This window comes from Mobula birostris, chromosome 10 (genome assembly GCF_030028105.1).
Source record: "Mobula birostris isolate sMobBir1 chromosome 10, sMobBir1.hap1, whole genome shotgun sequence".
Lineage (NCBI taxonomy): Eukaryota > Metazoa > Chordata > Chondrichthyes > Myliobatiformes > Myliobatidae > Mobula > Mobula birostris.
Window position 1 is genome coordinate 130,536,759 of NC_092379.1, and position 24,768 is coordinate 130,561,526.

At 43.8% G+C, this 24,768-nt stretch overlaps 2 protein-coding genes across 2 annotated transcripts in view; one reads left to right on the forward strand and one right to left on the reverse strand.

Moving 5' to 3' along the window:
- nkrf (NFKB repressing factor) overlaps positions 1-15,838 on the forward strand; it is a 49,258-nt gene extending 33,420 nt beyond the window's left edge. Inside the window, exon 6 of the transcript XR_011887591.1 lies at positions 15,691-15,838. The gene's annotated coding sequence lies outside the window, so the exon portion shown is untranslated. The remainder of the gene's footprint in view (positions 1-15,690) is intronic.
- Positions 1,598-22,921, reverse strand: ube2a (ubiquitin-conjugating enzyme E2A (RAD6 homolog)). Its single transcript, XM_072270984.1, has 6 exons — positions 22,773-22,921; positions 22,508-22,588; positions 22,175-22,200; positions 17,614-17,703; positions 12,091-12,179; positions 1,598-2,672 (listed from the first exon to the last, which is right to left on the reverse strand). Exons 1-6 carry the CDS (start codon positions 22,814-22,816, stop codon positions 2,544-2,546), a joined length of 459 nt encoding a protein of 152 aa, XP_072127085.1. The 5' UTR covers positions 22,817-22,921; the 3' UTR covers positions 1,598-2,543.
- Between the last annotated feature and the right edge of the window lie 1,847 nt (positions 22,922-24,768).

Consider the following 24,768-nt stretch of genomic DNA (forward strand, 5'->3'; position numbering starts at 1 on the left):
TTTTGATTATTTTAGTCATCCCTTGTTACTTTACCCAAATGTCAGATGTTTGAGTCCTGTTCCTTGGCTGTTTTCAGTCGTGCTGCATTCTGAGGACCCAAGAGCTATACCTTGACCCTTTCAAGTATGTCCAGCAGCAAGAAATGATGCTAGAGCATGGACAGAACCCATAGACAGCTACAGTTTACAGACCTAGTGCCAATTCTGTAGGCAGGTGATTCACTAAAGGAGGCAACCACACAAAGCTATTGCAAATAGGCAAATGCACATTATTATAAAACTGATAAATGCCTAAAGATGTACCATTATTCTGAATAATTAAGTTGTCCAACTGCATGGGTTTTGATGAGGGTGGTAAAATGGACTGAAAACTTTTACATCTGAACCCTCTTGAATGGTTAGGGACATAATTAGGTGAAACCAAGACCCTCATGTACCCACTTACAATAAAGATGCTATTGAGGTTCATTTATCTCGTATGAAGAACAGCACAGATTTCCTTTAATCCTGTAATTTCCAAAATAGTTTGAATTTTCATTCCCATTTACCACCGTGCTGTAGAATACTTTTATACCTGAAGTCATTGAGTACAAATTATTTGAATTACCCATTTTGTATCCCAAAAAAAAACCCTACCTTTCCTGCAGTTAAGCAAGATTTTTATAGCAATCACTGTCATGGCACAAGGACCACAGGTGCTGTTTTTTTTAAAATTGCTACTGGTATAATCACCCAACTAATAATTGACACATGAACTAAGCACCAATGTAACCACTCGTAAGTACAACTATAAACTATCCACTGGGTCTCAAAATAAAACACAAGACCAAGATTGAGAATGGAATACAGTTAGTGGATTCTGGTTAATTGGGCCATTAGTTAGTCAGGACAGCCATTTATTTGGAACAACTCTTAAAGAACAAGAGCTAAAATAGCTGGGATTCCTTTTTTGTTTGTGACAGGGGACTGTTGCCAAAGTTTCTAACTATACCAGTTGTGTGCACTTGTTCAACACTACACCATGCTTAGGGCGAAGTTTTAAAATAATATCAGTTGCATATGCTTGTGTTCATTTGGGTTGACAGAAGCCAATTCAAAAAAAAAACACTGACTTTTGGTAATTTTTTAAAAATTTGAACAAAAATTTCAGACCCTTGCTAAGATACACTTATCTGCACTAGGTGCCTGTGCTGAATTTGTTTATTTACAGTCAAAAGAACACAGCAGCACTCACTGGATGAATTCTTCTGTCAATATTAGGAACTAGTACAGTTTTTGTAGTGTTCTAATTTATTCTATTTCATTTAAATACATTATTGTTACTCAGTTAAACAGTTTTTAAAAAATATTTTAAAACTTTCCATGAAATTACAGCTAATTTGAACAGATGCTTAAATTGGCCCAAAATGTACTGGTCCCACTAAGTCCCTTTTAACCAGAATCCATTGTAGTTTGAGACATTCACAAGACCTGCTGCGTTCCTGCAGCTTTAGTGAGTTCAATCTTCCAATCTATTTTACAACTGTATATTTCAGTTATTTAACTGAATGCTTCCTGATGATCAGGAAGTATAGATGTTTAGTCATACACCACAATATTAAGTTTATAATTTTATTTACAAGTAGTGAGAAAATGTACAGTTTCTTACATGGGTTACTATAGTGCAAAGTTATACTGTCACTTCAATAGACTAATGTGCAGAAAAAAAGTACTTTGAACATCAGACAATACAAGGTACAGGGGGTCTCTTCCCATTTCCCACATCACTGCATTAGGTATCTGAATATACAAGTTTGGTCTAACATAACTAATGGATTGCCGATGTCTGTAATTCTCGATAAAGTGAAAAGCACTTCATTTAGTTCAGTGGAAGGAAAAAAAGAAAGCATGCAGCAACAGCTCACACACCTACACTCAACAGAACTAGAAACCGTCACAGAAGTGACCACCCTGCTAAGCTCCAGGACCCTGGACATTTATTCAAAAAGGTTCAAAAAATTGATTTTTAAATACATAGACTAGCACCTTCTAGTAAGAGTTCTTTTTTACTTGAGAACTATAGTGCTGGCTTCAGAAGAGGCACACATCTACTTTAAACAGAAGTGACATTAACCCAACAGCAATTTAAACTTCTCACTGATATGCTGGATTTTGGTGAGGGCAGATAAGTGTCTTCCCACCGAGAAAAACCATTCACTCGGCAACACACAAAACCTGCACAAAATATGCAATGCAAATAACATTGTGTTACAGCACACCTTTATTATGTGCCTGATACTGCCCAGACAGTATGAAAAACCATCAGGAAAAGGCGGATGATGATAGAAGAACGTGAAATTAAAAGTTCCTTGGCAGGTGCCCTGGGTACAGTGCATGCACTTCGACATCTGTTTTGACTCAACGTCCAGGGGGAGAGGCTTCAAATGGGCGGCAGCAGTGTAGCAGTTTAGCTTGCAAAATAATGCGATGATGCTAGAACGAGGAGGACTCAGAATGCTTCATGATTCGCATGGCCTGACAGTGTTCGTAGGCACTAGGCAAGGTCAACAGTCCCGCCAGCTCTGTTCCACTATTGCAGATACCCGCTTTTCATATTCCCGTTTGTTCTCCTGATACAGCTGTGCTGCCTGACTGTTGGCTGGGCTGTTTGGATTTGGCTCGTCCAGTAAAGACTGAGAAAACAAACAGAGCAAATTTAGCAGGGACACATTATTTGTAGCTGTATTCATCTAAATACCATTTCCCTAGGAAAGAAAAAGTGGATGAAGATTACCGACTTTCCCTTGGCTTTATGTTCTCCACTTGTCTCAATCTCCCCACACCACGACTGATAAATGGAAGGCACTACAAGATGTGGTACTGTACTGGGCAATGGATAACTACCATTAACCCAACAGCAATTTAGACTGCTCACTGATAAGCTGGATTTCTACCATCACCCTTGGCAAGAGCTCCATGCACCATGTTAAAAAAAAGTTACCTCTGACACTCATCTACTCCCCCTTCCCCCAATTACTTTCCTCCAATCTCAAAATCATACCCTCTGGTATTAACTATTTCCACCCTGGGGCAGAACCGCAGCATAGTGGTTAGCACAACGCTTTACAGTACAGGCGAATCTGGGTTCAATTCCTGCGACTGCCTGTAAGCAGTATGTACATTCTCCCCACGCCTGTGTGGCTTTCCTCCCACAGTCCAAAGGCATTCCGGGTCGTAGGTTAATTGGTCATTGTAAATTGTCCCGTGATTAGGCTAGGGTTAAACTGGGGGTTGCTGGGTGGTACAGCTCAAAGGGCCACAAGGAGCTACTCCACTCTCAATAAGCAAACAAACAGCATTCTATCCACAGGGGACAGAAACAGGTCCTTCAGCCCACTGTGTGAATGCTGACCCATCATGCCTTTCTATATTAATAATCCCACATCCCTGCATTAATTCTGTAATTGTTCATTGCCTTGTTGATTCAAGTACATAGAGCATTCACAGCACAGTACAGGCCCTTTTAACCTACTCGAAGATTAAGCTAACCCTCTCTCCCACAAGGCCCTCCATTTTTCTTTCATTCCCCATGCCAATCTAACAGTGTTAAATGCCCCTAATGTATCTGCCTCTACCATGACCCTCAGTAAGTGTTTCATGCACTTATCACTGTGGGGAAAAAAAAGTTACCTCCCTCACCCCTCCCCCCAATCACCTAAAAATTATACCCTCTTCACCCTGGCTTGTCCACTGTCGATGCTTCTTGGACACCTCTACCTTTCATCCTCCTTCACTCCAAAGAGCCCTCGCTCACTCAACCTTTCCTCATAAGACACACTCTCCAATTTAGGCAGCATCCAAGTAAAATGCATCCACATGCCTCTCAAATGTCACTGTCTCTGACAGCTGATTCCAAATACCAACTGCCATGTGGAGAAAAATTATCCTAGATTCTTTAACTTTCTCCCACCACCTATACCCTCTAGTTTTAGACAAAGCTTACCATGGGAAACAAACACAGGCTATTTACGCCTCTCAATTTTGTATACCTCTTAATCACCTTAAAAACCTGTCCAATCTTCCCTTCAAACTCGAGCCCTCCAATCTAGGCAACATCTTACGAATCTCTTCTGCAACTCCCCCGCCCCTCCACCCCGAAAGTGTGGTGAGCAGCCCTGAAAAGCGATATTCCAAGTGCAGCCTAACCAACAATAAAATGATACCTGAAACGTCTCAGTGTCTCAGCTGATCAATGCAAGCACATCCCCTTCCAGATCCTGTCGGCGTTGCCACTTTGAAGGAGCTGCATACTACAAGGCCTCTGGTTCAAGCACACTCACTTTGGGCCTTGCCATTCACGGTGTAATGTCCTGGCCTGGTTTAATTTCCCTTCACTCTTCCAGACCAGTTTATTCCTGCTACTCTCCCCCTCAGAGTTTTAACAGCCTCCCAACTGGAAATTGCCCCTTTAACTGTAAATGGCAGTTAACAACCAACTTGTGAACATCTGGCTGACATAAAAATTAGCTTTGCCTCAATTTGAGACCTCAAGTGCAGGGCCAGTCAAAACACAAACACAAGTGTATCTTGAAACTAAGAATTACGGTCACTGATTCTGTACTTGTGGTCAATTACGTGATGCTACGGCTTTATAAGGCAATGGTGAGGCCTCACCTTGAGTATTATGAACAGATTTGGGCCCCTCATCTTAGAAAACATGTACTGGCACTGGAGAGGGTCCAGAGGAAGTTCGCAAGGATAATTCCAGGAATGAAAGGGTTATCATACAAGGAAGTTTTCATGGCTCTGGGTCTGGACTCACTGGAGTTCAATCGAACGATTATGGGGGTTGGGGGGGAAGAGATCTCATTGAAACCTTTCGAATGTTGAAAGGCCTAGACAGTAGATGTGGAAAGGATGTTTCCCATGGTGGGAGAGTCTAAGAGGCCACAGCCTCAGGATAGCCAAAGGTGGTGAATTTGTGGAATTTGTTGCCACATGCAGCTGTGGAGGTCAGCTCGTTGGGTGTATTTAAGGCAGAGATTGATAGATTCTTGATTGGACATGGCATCACAGGTTACGGGGAGAAGGCTGGGAACTGAGGTTAAGGAAGAGGAAAAAAAAGGATCAGCCGTGATTGAATGGTGGAGCAGACTCAATGGGCCAGATGGCCTAATTCTGCACCTATGTCTTATGGTCCATAAACCAAAGGTGAGCCAGGTCATTCACTGAAGACTAAAGTCTACCACAAGCGCCAAGTCTCAGGTACCCAATTACAACCAGACACCAGGGCAACACTGAGGAGTTGGTACACTGCCACTCTCACCTGTGAGGCTAAACCTAGTGTTGCTTCCACTGCTGCAAACACCTAACCCAGGCAGGTCTTGAACAAAGCCAAGGAGCTAAATGGTATCTCAATTAAACAGTTTCTGTTCAACAGACCAGCTAAATAGGTCAAATACACACATTTAAAACCGTTGGAACCTTTCAACCACAGTCACAAATAAGATCAAGCCACCAATTTCAAATGGATTGCACTGATGAAATTTGCCCAATACTCAGTGAAGGGCCTGAACTGTTCTATATATCTGTACCCCATGGGGTCCCTGTTCTACAGATCTCTCCAGGGCCCATCAGCCCACAATGTTGAGCCAACCTTCTACCCTGTGCTAAGATCAATCCAGTCCTTTCCTCCCCCACAGCCTTCATTTTTCAATCAATCTGTACCCAAGAGTCCTTTAACTGTTTTTAATACATCTGCCTCCGTCAGCACCCCTGGCAGTGCACTCAACGCACTTACCACTGTGTTAAAAGAAAAACCTGCCTGTAACACTCCCCTATATTTTCCCCCAAACAGCTTAAAATTATGTCCCCTCATTATGGCCATTTCTGCCCTGGAAAAAGACTCTTGGCAGTCCACTATCTATGCCATCATCTTGTACATCTCTAAACCTCCACTCCGAAGAGTGACACCCTGTGGAGACACGGAATTTGGCGCAGTTGTCTTCCTGTGGAGTTCAGGAGTTGGGAAACCACGACGCACCATGGGTGACCCTATTACAGCTCGGGACGTTCCGGAGTTCAATCCCGGCACTACTCCATAGGGAGTCTCTGTACATCCTCCCTGTGGAATGCGTGGGTTACATCTGTTAGGCTTACAGTAACAGATACCAGGGTTCAACTCCCACTGCTGCCTGTAATGAGTTTATGCATTCTCCCCATGTCCGCCTGTTTCCTCCGGGAGCTCCAGTTTCCTCCCACAGCCCAAAGACGTACCAGGTACGTTAACTGACCATTGTAAGTTGTCCCGTGATTAAGGTTAGGGTTAGTCAGAGTTGTGGGGTTGTTGGGCAACGGGGTTCGAAGGACCACAAGGGCCTTGTGGTATTGCTAAATATAAGCAAACAAACACAACTGTACACGTAGTCGGTAAGACCACACTTGGAGAATGGACTTGAGCTTGTGCACCGTTCAGGTGACTCAGCTACAGGAACGCCATTAAGCTGCACACGGTGCTGGAAAAATGCACAAGGATGTTACTGAAGCCAGGAGGGCCTAGGTCACGAGAAGCTGGATAGGCAGAGACTCTGTGGCCATGAGCGTAGGAAGCTGAGGAATGACCTTACAGGCCATGGAAGGGTGAAGGTGTAGATAAAGTGGATGGTCACCATTTTTTCCCCCAGGGTAGGTAAACTAGAGAGCAACTGATTTTAGATGGGGGGGGGGAATTTAGAAAGGCCCCAAGGGGCAACTTCTTCCCACACAGTGGAAGATTTCTGACAAATCATGCCATTAACAGGGTGCTAGGTAGGGAATGAGATGCCAGAGAAAGCTGTACAGCTGGGTACAATTACATTTAATGGACATTTGGATAGGTACATGGCTGGAAGAGATTTAGACCAGGGGTTCCCAACCTTTCCTATGCCATAGACCCCTACCATTAACCAAGGGGTCCCTGGTTTAGAAGGAATATAAGCCGAACACAGGCAAACAGGAACACAAGATATTGGAGCAGAATTAGACATTTGGGCCATCGAGTCTGCTCTGCCATTTCATCTTGGCTGATCCATTTTCCCTCTCAGCCCCATCCTCCTGCCTTTTCCCCGTATCCCTTCATACCCTGACTAATCAAGAATCTATCAAACTCTACCTCAAATATAGACTTGGCCTCCACAGCTGCCTGTGGCAACGAAAATCCAGAGATTCATCACTCTGGCTAAAGAATTTTGTCACCTCCATTCTAAAGGGACGCCCCACTATTCTGAAGCTGTGTCCTCTGGTCTTCGACAACCTCCCCCCACCCCCCAACCACCAAAGGAAACAAGCTAGTTAGCATTGACAGTGGCCCACAGAATCTGCCTGTGATCTGACTTTAGTCCCTAATCCAAATGGAAGAAGCATTAGTTGAGAAGGACAAGGCTGCCCATAGGAAGAACGGTCCACTTGAAATCAAGTCACTAAAGGCACCTGTTGAACATTCCCCAGACCAGCAATGCAGGGACAAACTTTCATATTCGGAACTACAATTTTCAACACAATGGAGGTTCAGGGGTCAAAGCAGTATCTTGCAAGTATAGGCCAGATCAGTTTACCAACCGGGGAGCTTTAATCACCAAGACTAGCCAGAACTGATTTCAACCTCTCGATAAGTACCAGAACTTGTATTCAGTCAGTTCGCCCAGAAGGCAAACCAAGTCTAATCGGCCTGACAATGAAGTATAATACAGGACTATTACAACTTTGCCTGCTGTAAATGTTTACACAAATGAGAACTAATTTCTGTAGATGGAACATGAACAGGAACTCTAAAATTTCCTGAATGTAGGGTCAACTGCCATAACAGAGTGAGGCAACCTATAGCCAAATGAGACAGGAAGAAAGACCGGACGAAAAGAAAAAAAGTTAGGTTTAAAATTAAAATCTTACAACAGTTTATAACAGCAAACATCCAAATTACTCCCTCTGTCTACCCTCAAGGTTAAATTGGTATGTCAAAACTGTAAATCATGCTATTAATGGGGTCATGGTGACATTACCAGTCCCAAGTGACTGCAATATAGTTAATTCCTTACTCCCTTACTAATCCAAGGGTGACCTCTAGCTTTCCACTGACCGAGAAGCTAGCCAGTCTGTCCATCACATCCAACAGCACCCCTATCCTCACCCATCAAGAAAGTATTCTCCAGTTCAGTTTCACAGAGCTCTACACAATACACCACATCCCAGAATTACATATTTTATGTTTTTATTCAGAGATACAGCACAGTAACAGGCTACCCCGGCCCAATGAGCCCGTGCCACCCAATTTCACCCACGTCACCAATTAACTCGCAAACCTATACGTCTTTTGAACGCGGGAGGAAGTCCAAGCAGTCACGGGGAGAATGTACGAACTGCTCACAGACAAGTGGCAGAGACCAAGTCAGGTTCTTGGCCCGGATTCTCCAGTTCCATAGATGCTGCCTGACCTGCTGAGTTCTGCCAGCATTTCGTGTGTGTTGCCGGTGCTGTAATAGCATCACACTAAACACTACACTTCCGCACTGCCTTATCCACATTGCAGTTACAAGACACTGGACACCAACTGTGGATAGCTTTGGTCCCGATGTGAAACTAAAAAGAATACAGAAACGAAAAGGTGCAGAAAATGAGCAAAAAGGGACTTTGCAAGGACTCAAGGTCCTGAGTTACAAAGAGGTTGCGTAGGCTAGGACTCTGTTCCCAGGAATATAGGAGTTTGACAGCTGACCTGATTAGAGCTATACAAGATCATGAAGGACACAGGCAAGGTGAAAGCAGTCTTTTTCCCAGGGAGGCGGTGCTGAAGACAAGAGGGCACAGGTTAACGATCAGAGGTGAGGGACCTATAAGGGACATCAGGGCAGCTGTTTCACATGGAAGGTAGTGGGCATTTGGAAGGAGCTGCCAGAGAAAGTAGCTGAGGAGGGTTTATCAGCATTATTTAGAAGCCACTTGGAGAGGTAAATGGATAGGAGAGGTCTGCGTGCACTGGGGAACACAACATGGACAAGTTGACCAGAAGACCTGCTTACAAGCTGCAGAACTGCGACTCCGAGTACTTTTTTTTTTAAAAATGGATTGTCTGCCTTCATCCTCAATGTTTTTCAGATCATTTTTCTTTCCCACACTCTGCTGGCCTCCCTTGTCCAACCCTCAAGGTAGAACCGCAAGAACCCCACTTCACAGAACTGGCATCAGTTTACCAGCTGAGCAACACAAGCTGCCCTGCAATTTGTGGCCCATCTCACCTTCGCCAGCAGCTCCCAGAAACCACCACTTCCTGCTGAATTAATGCTGGCATGGCTCGCAAAATAATCCTTTTGATCTTTTGTGGAGAATTCCACAACAACCATTTTTACTTTCAATCCCGCTACAGTCTCAACAACTGTCCAGGGATGGTGCACTGGAGAATTTCAGTTCAGACAAAGGGCCTGCTCTGTGCATCACGAAATAAATAAAAATTTAAGTTCCAGGATTTTATCATTTTCAGTGACAAACAACAAACAGGGCAGCACAGTAACAATGCATTTAGAGTAACGCTATTGACCTGGGTTCAATACTGCTGTTGGTCTCATGAGTGTAACTGGGCAGTGTCAACTCACTGGAGCGGAAGCATTTCATCTGAATGTACTGGAAGTCATTTTTCTTTTAAAAAAATAATGGTTTTAAGTATCTAACATGCTGTTCCCACTACAGTGTGTTACCACATGCATTTCCTTCTGCAGCCTCATCTCAATTGGGACAAGATGTAATCACAAGTAAAGACAGACATATGCTCAAGGCAAAGTTCAGGGTGTGGGGGATGGAAGAGAGAATGCTATATACCTCAGAATTGCCAGCTATAGAACACACTGGAAAAATGGAAGCGAGTCTTCTCTGCAATGCCCTGAAGTGGGGAAAATCATCACTCACTGGTTACTTCATTATGTACATCTGCTTGTTAATCTAATCAGCCAACCATGCGAGACCATAAGACAGAGCAGCAGAACTAGACTATTCAGTTCACCCAGTCTGTTCATCATGGCTGATCCCAGATCCTACTCAACCCCATACACCCTACCCTCTTGCCATACCCTTTGATGCTCTGACCGATCAAGAAACTATCAACTTCCGCCTTAAATATACCCACAGAATTAGCCTTCACCATAGTCTGTGACAGACAGTCCCCCAGATTCACTACTCTCTGGCTAAAAAAAAAAATCCTCCTTGCTCCTGTTCCAAAAGGTCACCTCTCAATTTTGATGCTGTGCTCTCTAATTCTGGATACCCTAACATCCTCACCACATCCACCCTAGCTAGTCCTTTCAACATTCGGTAGGTTTCAGTAAGATCCCCTCACTTTTTTTCTAAATTCCAGTGAGTACAGGCCCAAAGCTGCTAAATGCTCCTATGTTAACCCCTTCATTTCCAGAATCATCTTTGTGAACCTCCTCTGGACTCTCTCCAATGACAACACACCCTCTCTGAGATACCCAAAACTGTTGACAATGCTCCATGCATCCTGACTAGTGTCTTATAAAGCCTTAGCATCATCTCCTTGCTTTCATACTCCATTCCTATTGAAATAAATGCCAACATTGCATTTGCCTTCCCTACCACAGACTCAATCTGTAAATTAATCTTCCAGGAGTCTTGCACGAGGACTCCCAAGTCCCTCTGCACCTCTGATGTTTGAACCTTCTTCCTGTTTAGGTAACAGTCCGCACTATTCCTTTTATCAAAATGCACTATCATATATTTCCCAACACTATTCCATCTGCCTTTTTTGCACATTCTTCCAATTTGTCTGGGTCCTGCTGAATCATCTGCAAACTTTGCCACAAAGCCATCAATTCCACTATCTAGATCGTTGACAATGTGAAGGTAGTGGTCCCAATACTGACCCCTGAGGAACACCACTAGTCACTGGCAGCCAACCAGAAAAGGCCCCGTTTATTCCCACTCTCTGCCTCCTACCTGTCAGGCATTCCTCTATCCATGCCAGTATATTTCCTGTAACGCCATATGATTTTATCTTGTTAAGCAGCCTCAAGTGTGGCACCTTATCAAATGCCTCCTGAAAATCTAAGTCAATGACATCCCTGCTTCTCCTTTGTCCACCCTGCTTGTTACTTCCTCAAAGAATTCTAACAGATTTGTCAGGCAAGATTCCCCTTGACAGACTTATTTATTCAATAGTCTGTAAGCACTCTGAAACCTCGCCCTTAATAATGACTCCACCACTTTCCCAACCACTGAAGTTAGGCAAACTGGCCTCTAAATTCCTCTCTTTTGTCTTCCTCCCTTCTTGAAGAGTGAGCTGACAATTTGTAATTTTCCAATCCTCCGGGACCATGTCAGAATCAAGTGATTCTTGAAAGATCACGACCAATGCATCCGTTATCTCTTCAGCAACCTCTCTCAGGACTCTGCGATATAGTCCATCTGGTCCAGGTGACTTATCCACCTTAAGGCCTTTGAGTTTGCGTAGCAGCAACTGAGTGCATAAAAGCATGCAGACCTAGTCAAAAGGTACCATTGTTGTTCAGACCAAACGTCAGAATGGGGAAGAGATGTAATCTAAATGACTTTGATCATGGAATGATTGTTGGTGCTAGACAGGGTGGTTTCAGTATGTTAGAAACTGCTGACCTCCTGTGATTTTCATGCACAATAATCTCTAGAGCAGGGGTTCCCAACCTTTATGCCGTGGAGCAAAACCGCAAAACCAATACCTGCTCCACAGTATGCAAAGAATAGTGTGAAGGGCAAATTTAAAAAAATCCAGTGAGTGGCAGTTCTGTGGGAGAAAACACCTTGTTAATGAGGGGGCCAGAGGAGAATGGGCAGACTGGTTCACGACAAGAAGGTGACAGCAACTCAAATAACCACACGTTACAACAGTGGTGTGCAGAAGAGCATCTCTGAACGCACAACACATCCAACCTTGAAGTGGATGGGCTACAGCAGCAGAAGACCATGAACATACACTCAGTGGCCAGTTTAATATACACAGATGCACACACACGAGCTACCTAATAAAATGGCCACTGTGTATATTCTACTATTAGACAGATTTTAAAAAGTGACAATTTTATAAGATACAATTACCTGTATAGATGTTAAAATTGAAGACACATCATATGTTGGACTCCAGCGATTCTGCAGTATGTCCAGACATATACTGCCATCTGCATAGACTAAAGAAAGTATATTCAGTTTAAAATTACACAGCAGTGGCTTCAAATATTTAACTATCAAATAATAACCATTAACTATCCTCCAGCTTCATAACTTTAGAAACTAAGGTTGGAATCTAACTCTGCATTATCAACAGCATCCAAATAACTTAACCAGAGACAGATGATTCAAACCCAGAATGCTGACACCTCTTATTTCATATTCATTGCAAAGTGGAAACAAAAGCCCATTTACTAGCTGAAGCAGCATGTCCACTTGGGTTCGAATTTCACAAGCCCGAATGCTTAGAGCAAGATATTACTTCGCTATTAAGCCACACTTTGAAGTTCAGCAACAGACAAAAAGTAACAAATTACAAAAATTAGGGCACAGTAAGTTCATGTCGGATTACCAGTTTCCACTTTATGACATAAGGCCACACGCAAAATGCAACAGGCACTCAGCACTTCACAAGTCTCAGCTGAAAATCTCAACTGTTTATTCTTCTCCACAGACGCCACCTGACCTGCTGAGTTGCTCCAGTATTTTGTGTGCATTGTTCTGCAGCTCCCGCATCTGCAGAATCTCATGTTTATGATAAATACAATTTTGCTCACTCATCACAAAAGGTCAGCCCAGCTCATTGAAGGGCTTTTTCAGGAAAATAAGCCAGATTTACGTGGTTGCCTTACAGAAAAATAAAGAGAGAATTGCTACATTTAAATTCCTATCAGAGTCGCAAAACATCCCGATTATGAAATCTTTCAATTCCTTTACCTTTACACAGACAAAAAATGTAGAGCTCCCTAATCAAAAGCAATGGGGGGGGATATCCTCAAACTGCACAGATATGACGAAGGTTAGTGGAATGGTTAAAGTAGTGGGCAGAAGTAGACTACAGGGTGATAACAATGTATTAGTGAAATGGATTAAGAAGTGGCAAATGGAGTTTAGCTGGCTGGTAGCATAGTGACATCAGCGCCAGACTCCAGAGCGAAAGTTCCCGAGTTCGAATCCAGTCGGGCCGCTCCCGGGCACGCTTTCCAACCGTGCTGGGTTGAGTGTCGAGCTCGTAACTCGGCCTCGTAAAAAGAAAAACTGCGCTGTGAGAAGGACGTGGGGGACCACTCACACAATCTTTTCTCCAAAACAATCACTTGAAACAAAAAGTGGTCGCCAAGGCTCTGGCAGAGTACGGCACACAAAAAAAGGAGTTTAATTTTGATAAATATGAGATGATGTATTTTAGACCATTCTATCATGGCTGATTTATTCTCCCTCTCAACCCCATTCTCCTACCTTCTTCGGGTAACATTTGATGCCCTGACCAATAAAGAACCTATCAACCTCTGCTTTAATTATACACAATGACTTGGCCCCTGCCGCTGAGTGTGGCAATGAATTTCACAGATTCATTACGCTCTGGCTAAAGAAATTCCTCAGGTCTTTTCTGATGGGACATTCTTGTATTCGGAGGCTGTGCCTTCTGGTCCTAGACTCTCACACTGTAGGAAACATCCTCTCCACATCCACTATCTAGGCCTTCCAATATTCGAAAGGTTTCAATGAGGTTCCCTTTTCTCGTTCTTGTAAACTCCAGGGAGTAGAGGCCCAGAGGCATCGATCGTCCCTCATAAATCATTCTTGTAAACTTCCTCTGGACCCTCTCCAATGCCAGCACATCTTTTCATAGACAAGGGTCCAGAACTGCTTACAATACTCCAAATGTGGTCTGACCAATACCCTATGAAGCCTCAACATCACATCCATGCTCTTATATTCTAGTCTTCTCAAAACGAATGCTAATATTGTATTCATCTTCCTTACCGACTCAACCTGCAAGTTAACCTTTAGGGAATCCTGCAGAAGGATTCCCAAGTCCCTTTGCACTTCTGATTTTTAAAGCCTCAACATTTTGGGAGTATGCATGAGGCTGGACATACACCCTGAATGGCAAGGTCCTGAGGGGTATTGGGAGACCTCGGCATGCCAGTGCAAAGATCCTCGAAGGTGGCAGCACAGATAGGTAACGTGGTTAAGGCATCAGATGATATACCAGCCTTCACTATCAGAGGGCACTGGATACAACTGCAGGGAAGCTGTGCTCCAACTTCATAGAACATTAGTCAGACCTCAGTGTGCAGTTCTGGTCACCACATCACAGGAAAGATAAGAGTGCAAAGCAGTCACCATGATATTGCCTGACATGTAGCGTTTCTATTACAAGAGACCAAGGAGGTTAACAAGGACGTTATTGAGGCTTCTATATAAGATTAACCACAGTAAAACTTTTCCTTTAACAAAGATAAAGTCATATAAGGATATAAGCTTAGGTTATGGGAAGAGACTTGGAGGCGATCCAAGGGGAATCTTTCCCACAGAGAGTGGCAAGTATTTGAAATGCATTGCACGAGAGTGTGATGGAAGCAGGGTTACTGCCAGAATTTTAATGTCTAGATGAGCACTTGAATTACCCAGGCATTGAAGGCAACAGGCCAAGTGCTCGAGGATGGGATTTGTGCAGACGGGTACCCACTGGAAGCATGGGTGTGGTAGGCTGAATTCCCCTTTCCCCATGTTTGTATGGCTCTACAATTCTATAATAAGGTCAGGAACTTGAGGATGCGATTCAAAATTCTAGGGTAAAGGTGACTTCTATATTTAGTATTGAAGGGGAAAGTACATAGGCTGTCTTAATTCACTAAGAGTATTATTTCTGTTTTGCACTATTTTTAATTTAACTGCTTAATATACATACTGTAATTTACTTAATTTTTTTCTGTATCATGTATTGATTGCATTGTACTGCTGCCACTAAGTTAACAAATTTTATGACGTATGCCAGTGATATTAAATCTGATTCTGATCAAAGTATGTTGGTGTTGGAGGTGGATAGTTCAGTCAGAAGCTGAAATCTCTGTATCCAATGCAGCAATCTGAATTTTGTTCTCTATTTATCCTGGAAGAACTGGATGCCTGAAAATGGGGAGACCCATTCTTTGATACAGGAACCCGGAGGCCTCATTATGAGAAAGATATGGAAGCTTTAGACAAGGTGCAGACAAGATTAACCAGGACACTGCCTGGCCTGGAGCACATGTCTAATGAGAAAAGGTTGAGCAAGCTAGGGCTTTTATCTTTGGAGCAAATGAGGAGAGGCATAGATAGAATTGGACAGCCAGCACCTCCTTCCCCCACCCAGAGGGGAAATGGCCAATATCAGAGGACATCCTTCTAAGATGAGACGTCAGAAGTATTTTTGAAGTACAGAGTGGTGGGTGCCTGGAATGCCCTGCCAGTGGTGGTGGTACAGGCTGATACGTCAGAGAAATTTAAGAGACTCTGAGATAAGCATATGGATAAAGAAAGAAATGGAAGGTGTGGGCTACGTAGGAGGGAAAGGTTTGATTAAACTTCCGGTTTAAGATGGCACTACCGAAGATGTGCGACAGCTTACTGGTAATCCGAAAGCAAAGGAATTCCAGTGAACGCATTATTAATAACCACATTTTTTGAACTAAATTCTGGTAGACTATCACCGCAAGCAATGAAGTGAGCGAAGGCAAAGTGAGTTCGCGGGATGCGCCCCGCTGGTACGCTGCAAAATCAATGCAGGAATTGGAGCCGTGCTGGTTAGAGTCAACAATTCAGAGGGAAGAAGACAGGACAGAGGAGTTCTGATGCCCGTCCAACTAACCCGGGTACGAGGGTAGATCACTCTAAATGCTAAGCTGAAATGGACAGGTTGCTTCTTTGGGAGCAAAATCCAGGTCAGAGGCAAATCGATGAGTGGCGTGTTCAATGTCTGGGCCCTAATGCGAGGTACAATCTGAATGCCGGCCTGCACAGACTGGAGAGGCAGGCAGTCAAGAGTTGTACGAGGCTGGACTGCTCTGGGTGCTGAGCCCATTTGGAGAGGTCCTTCTGCAGTGAAATCTAGGCTCAGAATGATTTGCTGGCTGTGAGGCCAAGTCCTAGTGCGAGGCCCAGACCATTTAAATGCCAGGCCAGATAGTCTGGGGGCTTCTCTCTCTGCGACGCTAAGGCTGTGAGACTCCCTCCGACTGCTGTGCTTCATGTCTGCGAACTTTGGGGCAATCTGCCCCACTAATATGATGAACTGGATACCGAGGCTTTGGGCCTACTCCTGGGATTTGGACCCAAGGACACAATTTGGTTTGGAACGCTGCTGTTGTCCATTTCTATTGTTCATACGATTTATTTTGTGCTTCTTCCCTTTTTCTCTGTGGGCACTGAGGGGGGCGGGTTTGGTCTTGTTTTTTTTAAATTGGGTTCTTTCCTTTGCAGCTGCCTGTAAGCAAACAAATCTCAAATTTATACATTCTTTGAAAATAAATGTACTTTGAAACTTCGCGGAGTAGTTAATAGATTGGTACATCATGTACACTGTACTGTTCTAATTTCTGTGTTCTCTGCTACGTCCCAGAATTACATCAAGATTCAATCGCAGAATATTGTTTTCTGAAGGTACCAGCAACAAAACCACAGAAACCAACATTCTGATACATGAGAATGGACCACGGCGACACAGTTATTCTCCGGTGAACTAGAGGCAGACAGAAGACAACAGCAGATCTGTTATTTACACTCTGTAGATAATGCAACAGGAAAAGGTGATCACTCCTACACAGAAGTTTGTGGTGACGACCTGTAAATTAGTTTGCCTTCATACTCTAGGAAGCACACGGTAGCGATAGAAAGTACAGAACAGAATTAACCAGGATGTTGCCTGGAATCAACATTTGTGCAACAAGGAGATGGGATAGGCTAGATTCATTTTTAGTGGAACAGAGATATTACCTTCATATAAATCACAAGGGATATTGCCAGGTTGTATGTTTGCCTGGGGAGGGGAGGGTTAAGGGTGAAATGTTTATGGGGAACTTCTTCACTCAAGAGGATGGTGAGGGTGTGGAACAAGATGCCAGTGGAAGCAGGTTCAATTGCAACAGTGAAGAGGAATTTGATTAGATACAGGGATGGGAGGGATGTGGAGGGCTATGGTCCATGTGCAGTCGATGGGACTAGGCAGAATAATAGTTCAGAATGGACTAGATGAGCCCAGGGGCCTTTCTGTGCTGCAGTTTTTATGCCTCTGACACAACTTAACGATGAGAGGGGAGAAATTTAAAGATCTGAGATTCGCAGGCGATGAATAACTGGAATGAGCTGCCTGTGGAGGTAGTGGAGTCACATACACATATAACACTTAAAAGTAATTCTGATGGTACTTTTACAGGAAAGGCACAGGAGTACAGCGCTACTGCAAGCAAGTGAGATCAGTGTCGCCAGGTATCACAGGGCTGAGAGGGTCAGCTTCTAGGCTGTACGATTCTAAGCACCATCAAGTACCCACACACCACACAACTTTTATCTTCTCTATCGTTGCCAACATAAATTCATGCCAATAAACTGAACAACTCATTTACATACCATTTGGATGAAACATTTTTGAAACAAATCTAACTGTGGGTGGCTTGTTTGGGTATTCTTCTGTGAATTCTATTGTAAGTTTAAAAGTACCTAGAACAGGAGCAAGAAGGAGAAAAATATTAATGTTCAGTTGTTGGTCACTAGTGGCAGAAATGGTCTTCAAACCTGTAGCCAGCCCACTAGAACACAAAGTGGATGCAAAAAATTTCCCGAGCAAGCGCCAGGCTTCCACAACAAGAAAAACAATTCACCAAGGCACACGTGTGTATCGATACAGAAAGGAACAACCCCTGCCTTTCATAAGGAAACAGAGTCTGTACGTTTGTGCAAAATAAATCCCATTTACCATGGCACCCCAACAATGAAGACAGGTGAACATTCCAACAGAAGGTGAACTGAAAGTAGACCAGGACCGGTACTGGTCTGTTTTTAGAGTCAGATTTATTCCTTACAGGATGATTTTGCCGAAATCACCTGGAGAAAAGGTCAAACTCTACCCCAAGCAAGGTCCTGGAAACCATAGTATTTCTAAAGTCCCGATATAAGGTTTTGATCCAAAGCTTTGACCACCCCTCTGCATCCACAGATGCTGCCTGACCCACTGAGTTCCTCCAGTAGTTTGTTTCGTGCTCTACATTCGAGCATCTATTTTCTCTGACTGTCAGGTATCAAAGAAGCCCCCCCCCCCCATCATGAACTCTTTTCGCTACTTCCATTAGGAATTTAGGTCCCACTCTACCAGGTTCAAGAACACTTATTACTCTACAACCATCAGGCTCCTGGTAACTTCACTCACCTCAACTCTGAACTGATTCCACAACCCACAGACTCACCTTCAACGACTCTACAAACTCATGTTCTTAGAATTGTTTGTTTTTTTAAATTTGCACAATTTGTCTTATTTTGCACATTGTTTGCTAATCTTTCTTTTTCATCATCTATTGTACTTCTTTGTTTTCGTGTAAATGGCTGCAAGGAAATGATCTCAAGATAAGACACACACATACTTTGATAAGTTTACTCTGAATTTCATAGATCCTTTCTTCGATACCATATTACTATTCCTGTGTGAACAACTTCAATCACCACAGAGCTGAACTGATTCTATGACCTACACACTCATTTTCCAGGACTCTTTACAACCTATGTTCTCAGTATCTTTAAAATTAATTGTAGTTTGTAATTTGTCATCTTGTTTGTCAGTCTTTTTACGTATATTTTTTCCTAAATTTTATTGCATTTCTCTTTTCCTACAAGAAATCAATCTCAGGGTAGTACATGGCAACGTATACATTAATAAATTTACTTTGAACCCTGTGTTTTACTGAGTTTAACTGACCTTGAGACCAGAATGGATGTCAGAGGGAAGTGAATGGCTGTAGTGGTGGAAAAGTAGAAAAAAACTCAGAATATTAAGCTACCTCCCCAGTTGTGGCTTACTATATGTGAAGGTCTGTGGGTGTCAGCAAGATCTGGAATGTGATAGCACAGTACTTACTTATTCAAATTGCATGCTAATAGTTTGCACTTCAGATTTTAAACAGTGTACTAAAGACCATGAAGCTCTACTCTATTAAGTATCAAATTTAGTTTTTTTTGTTTAAAGATACAGCACTAGTCTAATGAGATGTGCCGCACAGTAACCCACTATTTAACCCTAGCCTAATCACAGGACAATCTACAATGACCAATTAACCTGCTAACCGGTACGTCTTTGGAATGTGGGAGGAAACCTGAGCACCCGGAGGAAACTCACACGATCAGGTGGATAACGTTCAAATTCCTTAGACTGCATCGAAATTTAACTCGGAACTCCAACGATCTGAGCTGTAATACCGTCACACTAACAGCTGCCTACCGCTCTTCGTAGAATAAACCAGTCAGTCCCATTTCCTCTGCTTGCTCTATAGTGTTATGAGTTTATTAACTTCAAATACTCATCTAGTTCTGTTTCGAAAGCAGAATTCAATCTGCACCTTGCACATGACTAGTCCATTCACCCCAGATTATCAATCACTGTACACACTCTTGATTATGGCACGATTTTTAATTTTCAACATACACATACTGTAATTGACTTACTTATCTAATTTTACTTTTTCTCTTCTATATTATTTATTGCATTGAGCTATTGCTGCTAAGTTCAGAAGTTTCATGACACATGCCGGTGATAATAAACCCAATTCTGAATATTTTGTCAACTGTTCTGCAGTCTCTCACTTTTAACCTCCAAAAGGGCAAACTTCCTGCACAATCTCTTCACACTCCTATCCCCGAACCTTTTACACCCACCTAAGCATCTAATCTGTGCTGTCCCAGTAATACAAGGGGTGACAGTGATGCACGGATCATTAATGTAGGTTCCATGCAGTTGTTATTCACATCTGCACTTGGAATTACCCGCACCAACTCAAACCTGGAGCTCAGCACATCACAAATCACAAGCACACACCCGACGCCCCAGCCAGAAGCATCAGGACTAGGACTAACCATGGTCAATAAACACATGGTCTAGGTACATTTGGTTTATCACCATCTGGAATGCCACAGGTATCTGGATCCAAACCCAAAAACTAACAGCACACTAGTATCTATAAAATTGTTTCACTTCTTCCAGAGCTTTTCTCACTTCCAGTCCTGATGAAAGGACTGGGCTGCTTATCATGTTCACAGTTTATCCCTTCCCACAGGGGCTGCCATCTCAGTTCCTCAGAACTTCGAGTATCTGAAGATTGGGCAGCTTGGTAGCTAAGATGTTAGCACAACGCTTTACAGTACAGGCACCGTAGGGTTAAATTCCTGTGGCTGCCTGTAAGGAGTTTGGACGTTTTCCCTGTGACTGTGTGGGTTCCCTCCGGGTACTCCGGCTTCCTCCCACAGTCCAAAGTTGGTAGGTTAATTGGTCATTGTAAATTGTCCCCAGGATTAGGCTAGGATTGAGTCAGGGGATTGCTGGGTAGTGTGTTCTGAAGGGCCAGAAGGCCCTTTCTGCACTGTATCCCAATAACTAAATTAATAGATCTTGTATTTATGGCTACACTTCCAACAGATTGATTAGTTTTGTCACATGTACATCAAAACACATCTCAATGTTATGATTTGCTGTTTCATTGTACATGCTCTCTTCACACTATTGCCATCAGGAAGGAGGTACAGGAGCCTTAGGTCCCACACCTCCAGGTTCAGGAACAGCTATTACCCTTCAACCATCAGGCTCCTGAACCACCGTGGATAAATTCACTCACCTCATCACCGACCTGATTCCAGAACCCATGGACTCACTTTCAGGGACACTACAACTCATGTTCTCAGTATTATTTATTTATATTTGTCTGTCTTCTTGTGCACATTGGTTACTTCTCAGTCTGTGTGTTGTGTTTCATTGATTCTACTGCATTTCTTTGTTCTTCTGTGAATGCCCACAAGCAAATAAATCTCAGGGTAGCACGTGGTGATATATACATGCATACTTTGATGTTGACAAAGCTAATTAAATTCAACACGGACCCTAATTTACAAACTGACCATTCAGTGTGCCTGAGTTACACTAAGTTTGCAAGCTTAACAAACACTGCCAATACCGTTCTGCACCACAGCATATCCAGATATCAAAAACTACAGCATGTACAGACAGCTGTAAATAAAACTAATCTCCACTGACATCACTTTAATCTGCTTTGGCCAAGATCAGTCGAATCAAAACCGACCATAAGTGACATGTATTTTGCCTCAAATTATACATGGCTATATGCGCGTGTACCTTCTACCCAATGGTAGCACTGAAAACAGGCTCAGTCACAGCCATCAGGCTCCCAAACCACTGTGTGGATAACTTCACTCACCACTATCGTGAACTGAATCTATGACCTACAGAATCATTTTCAAAAACTCCCTACAACTCGTGTTCTCAGTTTTATTTTTACTTGCAGTTTGTCTTCTTTAGCACATTGGTGTTTGTCAGTCTTTATTTTTTTTTTGTAAAATTCTATTGCTTTATTCTCTGCAAATGCATGCAAGAAAGTAAATTTCAAGGCATGGTACTTTGCCAATAAATTTACTTTGAACTTTGAAATGTTTCCCTTTCAACATTTACCAAAAATAAAATCATTTGTCAAGTTCCTTCACCTTTCCCTTTAATAGCAACTTTGCCCAAACTTGTTCAATCATGTCTGCCATCTAAGGTTCCCACACTTCTTCTGAACAGCACAGCACATTAAAAACAAATGGAACAGGTGTCCTTTGTGATAGCCAAAATACTACCTTCTCACATTCCGTCCAAACCATTCTAGGGGAGTACTCAGTGCTGGTTTATTTGAAAACTTGCAGTGTTCATTTAAATTGAGGAAATATATCATTTCTATAAACTGAATATTTATTTGTGGATTTTAAAAGTGACCTTTGATTTACTGCCCGTTTGCCTACTTTTCTTCTCCTTATACTCTTATACATCCATACATTACCAACATACGAATTCCTCATCTAAACACACACAGCTGCAAGACGCTTAGACTTGGAGGTAACGTTGTATCAACTTTAGCGTCCTTCTTTTTGCTGGACTTACCATCTTCAAAAGGGGTTCCTTCGGGCCTGATGAGGGAGAAAATTAAAAAGGGAAACAGCGTTATAAAAGTGAGGTACGTACAAACACAGATCTAGCAGCCCTACTTAAAACTAGCACATCAAGGGTACAGTTAACAGGTAGAGCAGAGTTACGTAGGTTGTTACATATGCATAATATATAAATAGGGCTTTACAACGCCAGAAACCACCGCCCTACCGGGGACAGGACCAGGGAACGGGGACAGGTGCTGATCGGCAGACGGAAACAGTGGGAGGGGAGAGAGAAAAAAGAAACAAACAGTGCTGGCAGGCCTCGGGCCGCCCGGCTCCTCACCCGAATATAACCGCATTCCAGACCATGATGTTGTTCTCTGAGGGCGCTCCGCTCACGCCGGCCGGAGGATCCTCCTGCAACCTGAAGGCAAGAAGGAATTGAGAACGAATTCGTCCCCTGCCGGCCCCCCGCCCCGCCGCGTTTCCATTTTAAAAGTCAAAGGAGCGCCATGTTAAATCGTTGAGGGGAGGGGGGAGGAAGGAGGGGAGAGAGAGAGAGAGGAGGGAAAATTGTCCCTCCTTCCCTCCCCCGGGCGCCACCCTACCGTTTGAAGTCCCTCATGAGGCGCCTCCGTGCTGGGGTAGACATCGCTGCCGCTGCCTGTGGCTTAATAAAGGGGCATAAAGGGCGGAAGGAACGCGGAGAGGGGGCGCCGTTCGCCCGCGACACGTATCAAAGAATATTGTTACTGAGCATTCGGTCCGCGCAGCCCTGCCGGCCGGGCTTCCGCGGGCCGCGCCACTCCGGGCTGGGGGGGGAGCTCACCGGTGGGTCCGCTCCAACCCTGGCTGCAACAACGCACCACGCCTCCCCCTCCCACCCACAACGCGTCCTCCGTCCCTAATCACACTCTACTCTATCCGTGTCCGACCGTCACCACGGGACCTGTAACGGGATTGTTGTCATTAGATTTCCCCCCCCCACTCATGCCTTACAATGATCACTGGTCACGTGAGCGGGGAGGTGCCTGCCCGGACCCAGCAGTGACGTCATTAGACTCACCTGGGGGCTGGGGGCTGGGGGCTTCTGCTGCCCGGCGGCCGGCGGCCGGGCCGGGTCGGGCCGGGCCAGCGCTGGCCCGAGTAAAACCGGGCTGTAAATTATGTCACCGCAGCATACACAAAATCAGCCTCACTCCGATGCCAGGGGTAGACCGGGTTTGCGAAGGAACTGGGACTGACCTGCCTGACAGTTTCATGTTCTGCGTTTCAACGTTCGAGTTTCTCTTCCCTGTATCGTTCCTGCCGGTGCGCACGCGTGATGTAATTATTGAAGACTCTTAAACAAGAATAGCTCCTAAAACAGCAAAAAAAATGTACAGTTTGCAAAATGCAAACAGTGCTTGTAATAAGAAAACGCTGTTATACAGAAGGGTGCGACCCCCTGATTTTCAATTGCAGATTACCCATTTGTTAAAACTATTTTTCGTCACGTTCTTAGTTAAGTATTGATAATCTGCTTCATTGTCCCTGTACAGTCTATTCAAAACACTGGACACTTGTTTGAAGTCCTGACGAAGGGTCTCGGCCTGAAACGTCGACTGTACCTCTTCCTAGAGATGCTGCCTGGCCTGCTGCATTCACCAGCAACTTTGATGTGTGTTGCGTGTACAATAAATCTGCAGTCTCTTGTGTCTTCAATAAATCTATCCAATTTTGGAATTGGTGTATTATTATCATCAAGGTACAGTGACAATAACAAGCCAGTTTCAAAATTGTCTTGCAAACTGTTCATACAATTCAAACCATTATACAGTGAGTTGAGGTAGCACAAGGGAAAACAATAACTGAATGCAGAATAAAGCGTAGCAGCTTCTGAGCAATCGCAGCATGTACACAATAAGGTGCAAGGCTGAACTGAGGTGGATTGTGAGGTGAAAAGTATTTTGTCGTTCACTGCCACACATGCCCCATAGTACGTAGGCCAACGCGAAACAGTTTATTCCAGAATCAGCTGCCTATGTTCTATATCTGCCTATCTGATTGTTCCTATCATCAGTAGTAACTCAGTTCTTTCAGGTTAGAATAGCCTGGGGTGGTAGTGGGGATAAGCCCCATGGCCTATTAAATGCTCCCAATGGGTTTACATCTCAAACAGCCTTTAACAACCAAGTCCAGCTCCTCGCCTTCATGTGTGGCCTAGCTACTGAGCCTGGCGGTACTGTTTCTACTGACAGAAGAAGGGACAAAGGCGGGTTACTGATGTCTTAAAACCAGTCGCTTTGGGCTGATGGGACTCGGGAGCCGTGGTTGACTGCTCATCCAGGAGAAAGAAAACTCTGCTGCCTTGTGGCTACACCCATGCATGGCGAAAGCTCGGGGAGTAAGCCCCAAGGAAAAACCTGGAGCTGGTGTCCTTAAGACAACACTGACTGGCAAATCCTGCGAAGCTGCTTGTGCCGAACTGTAGCTGTCAACCAGTAGCTAACATCTCTGTTGTCCCTTTGGATTTATCAGCTTTGTGGAGAGGGGGAGTCTGTGGTATGGGCAACAGCTGGTTCTTCGTATCGTATTGTCCTGGCTTCTATCTTGTAGACAGCT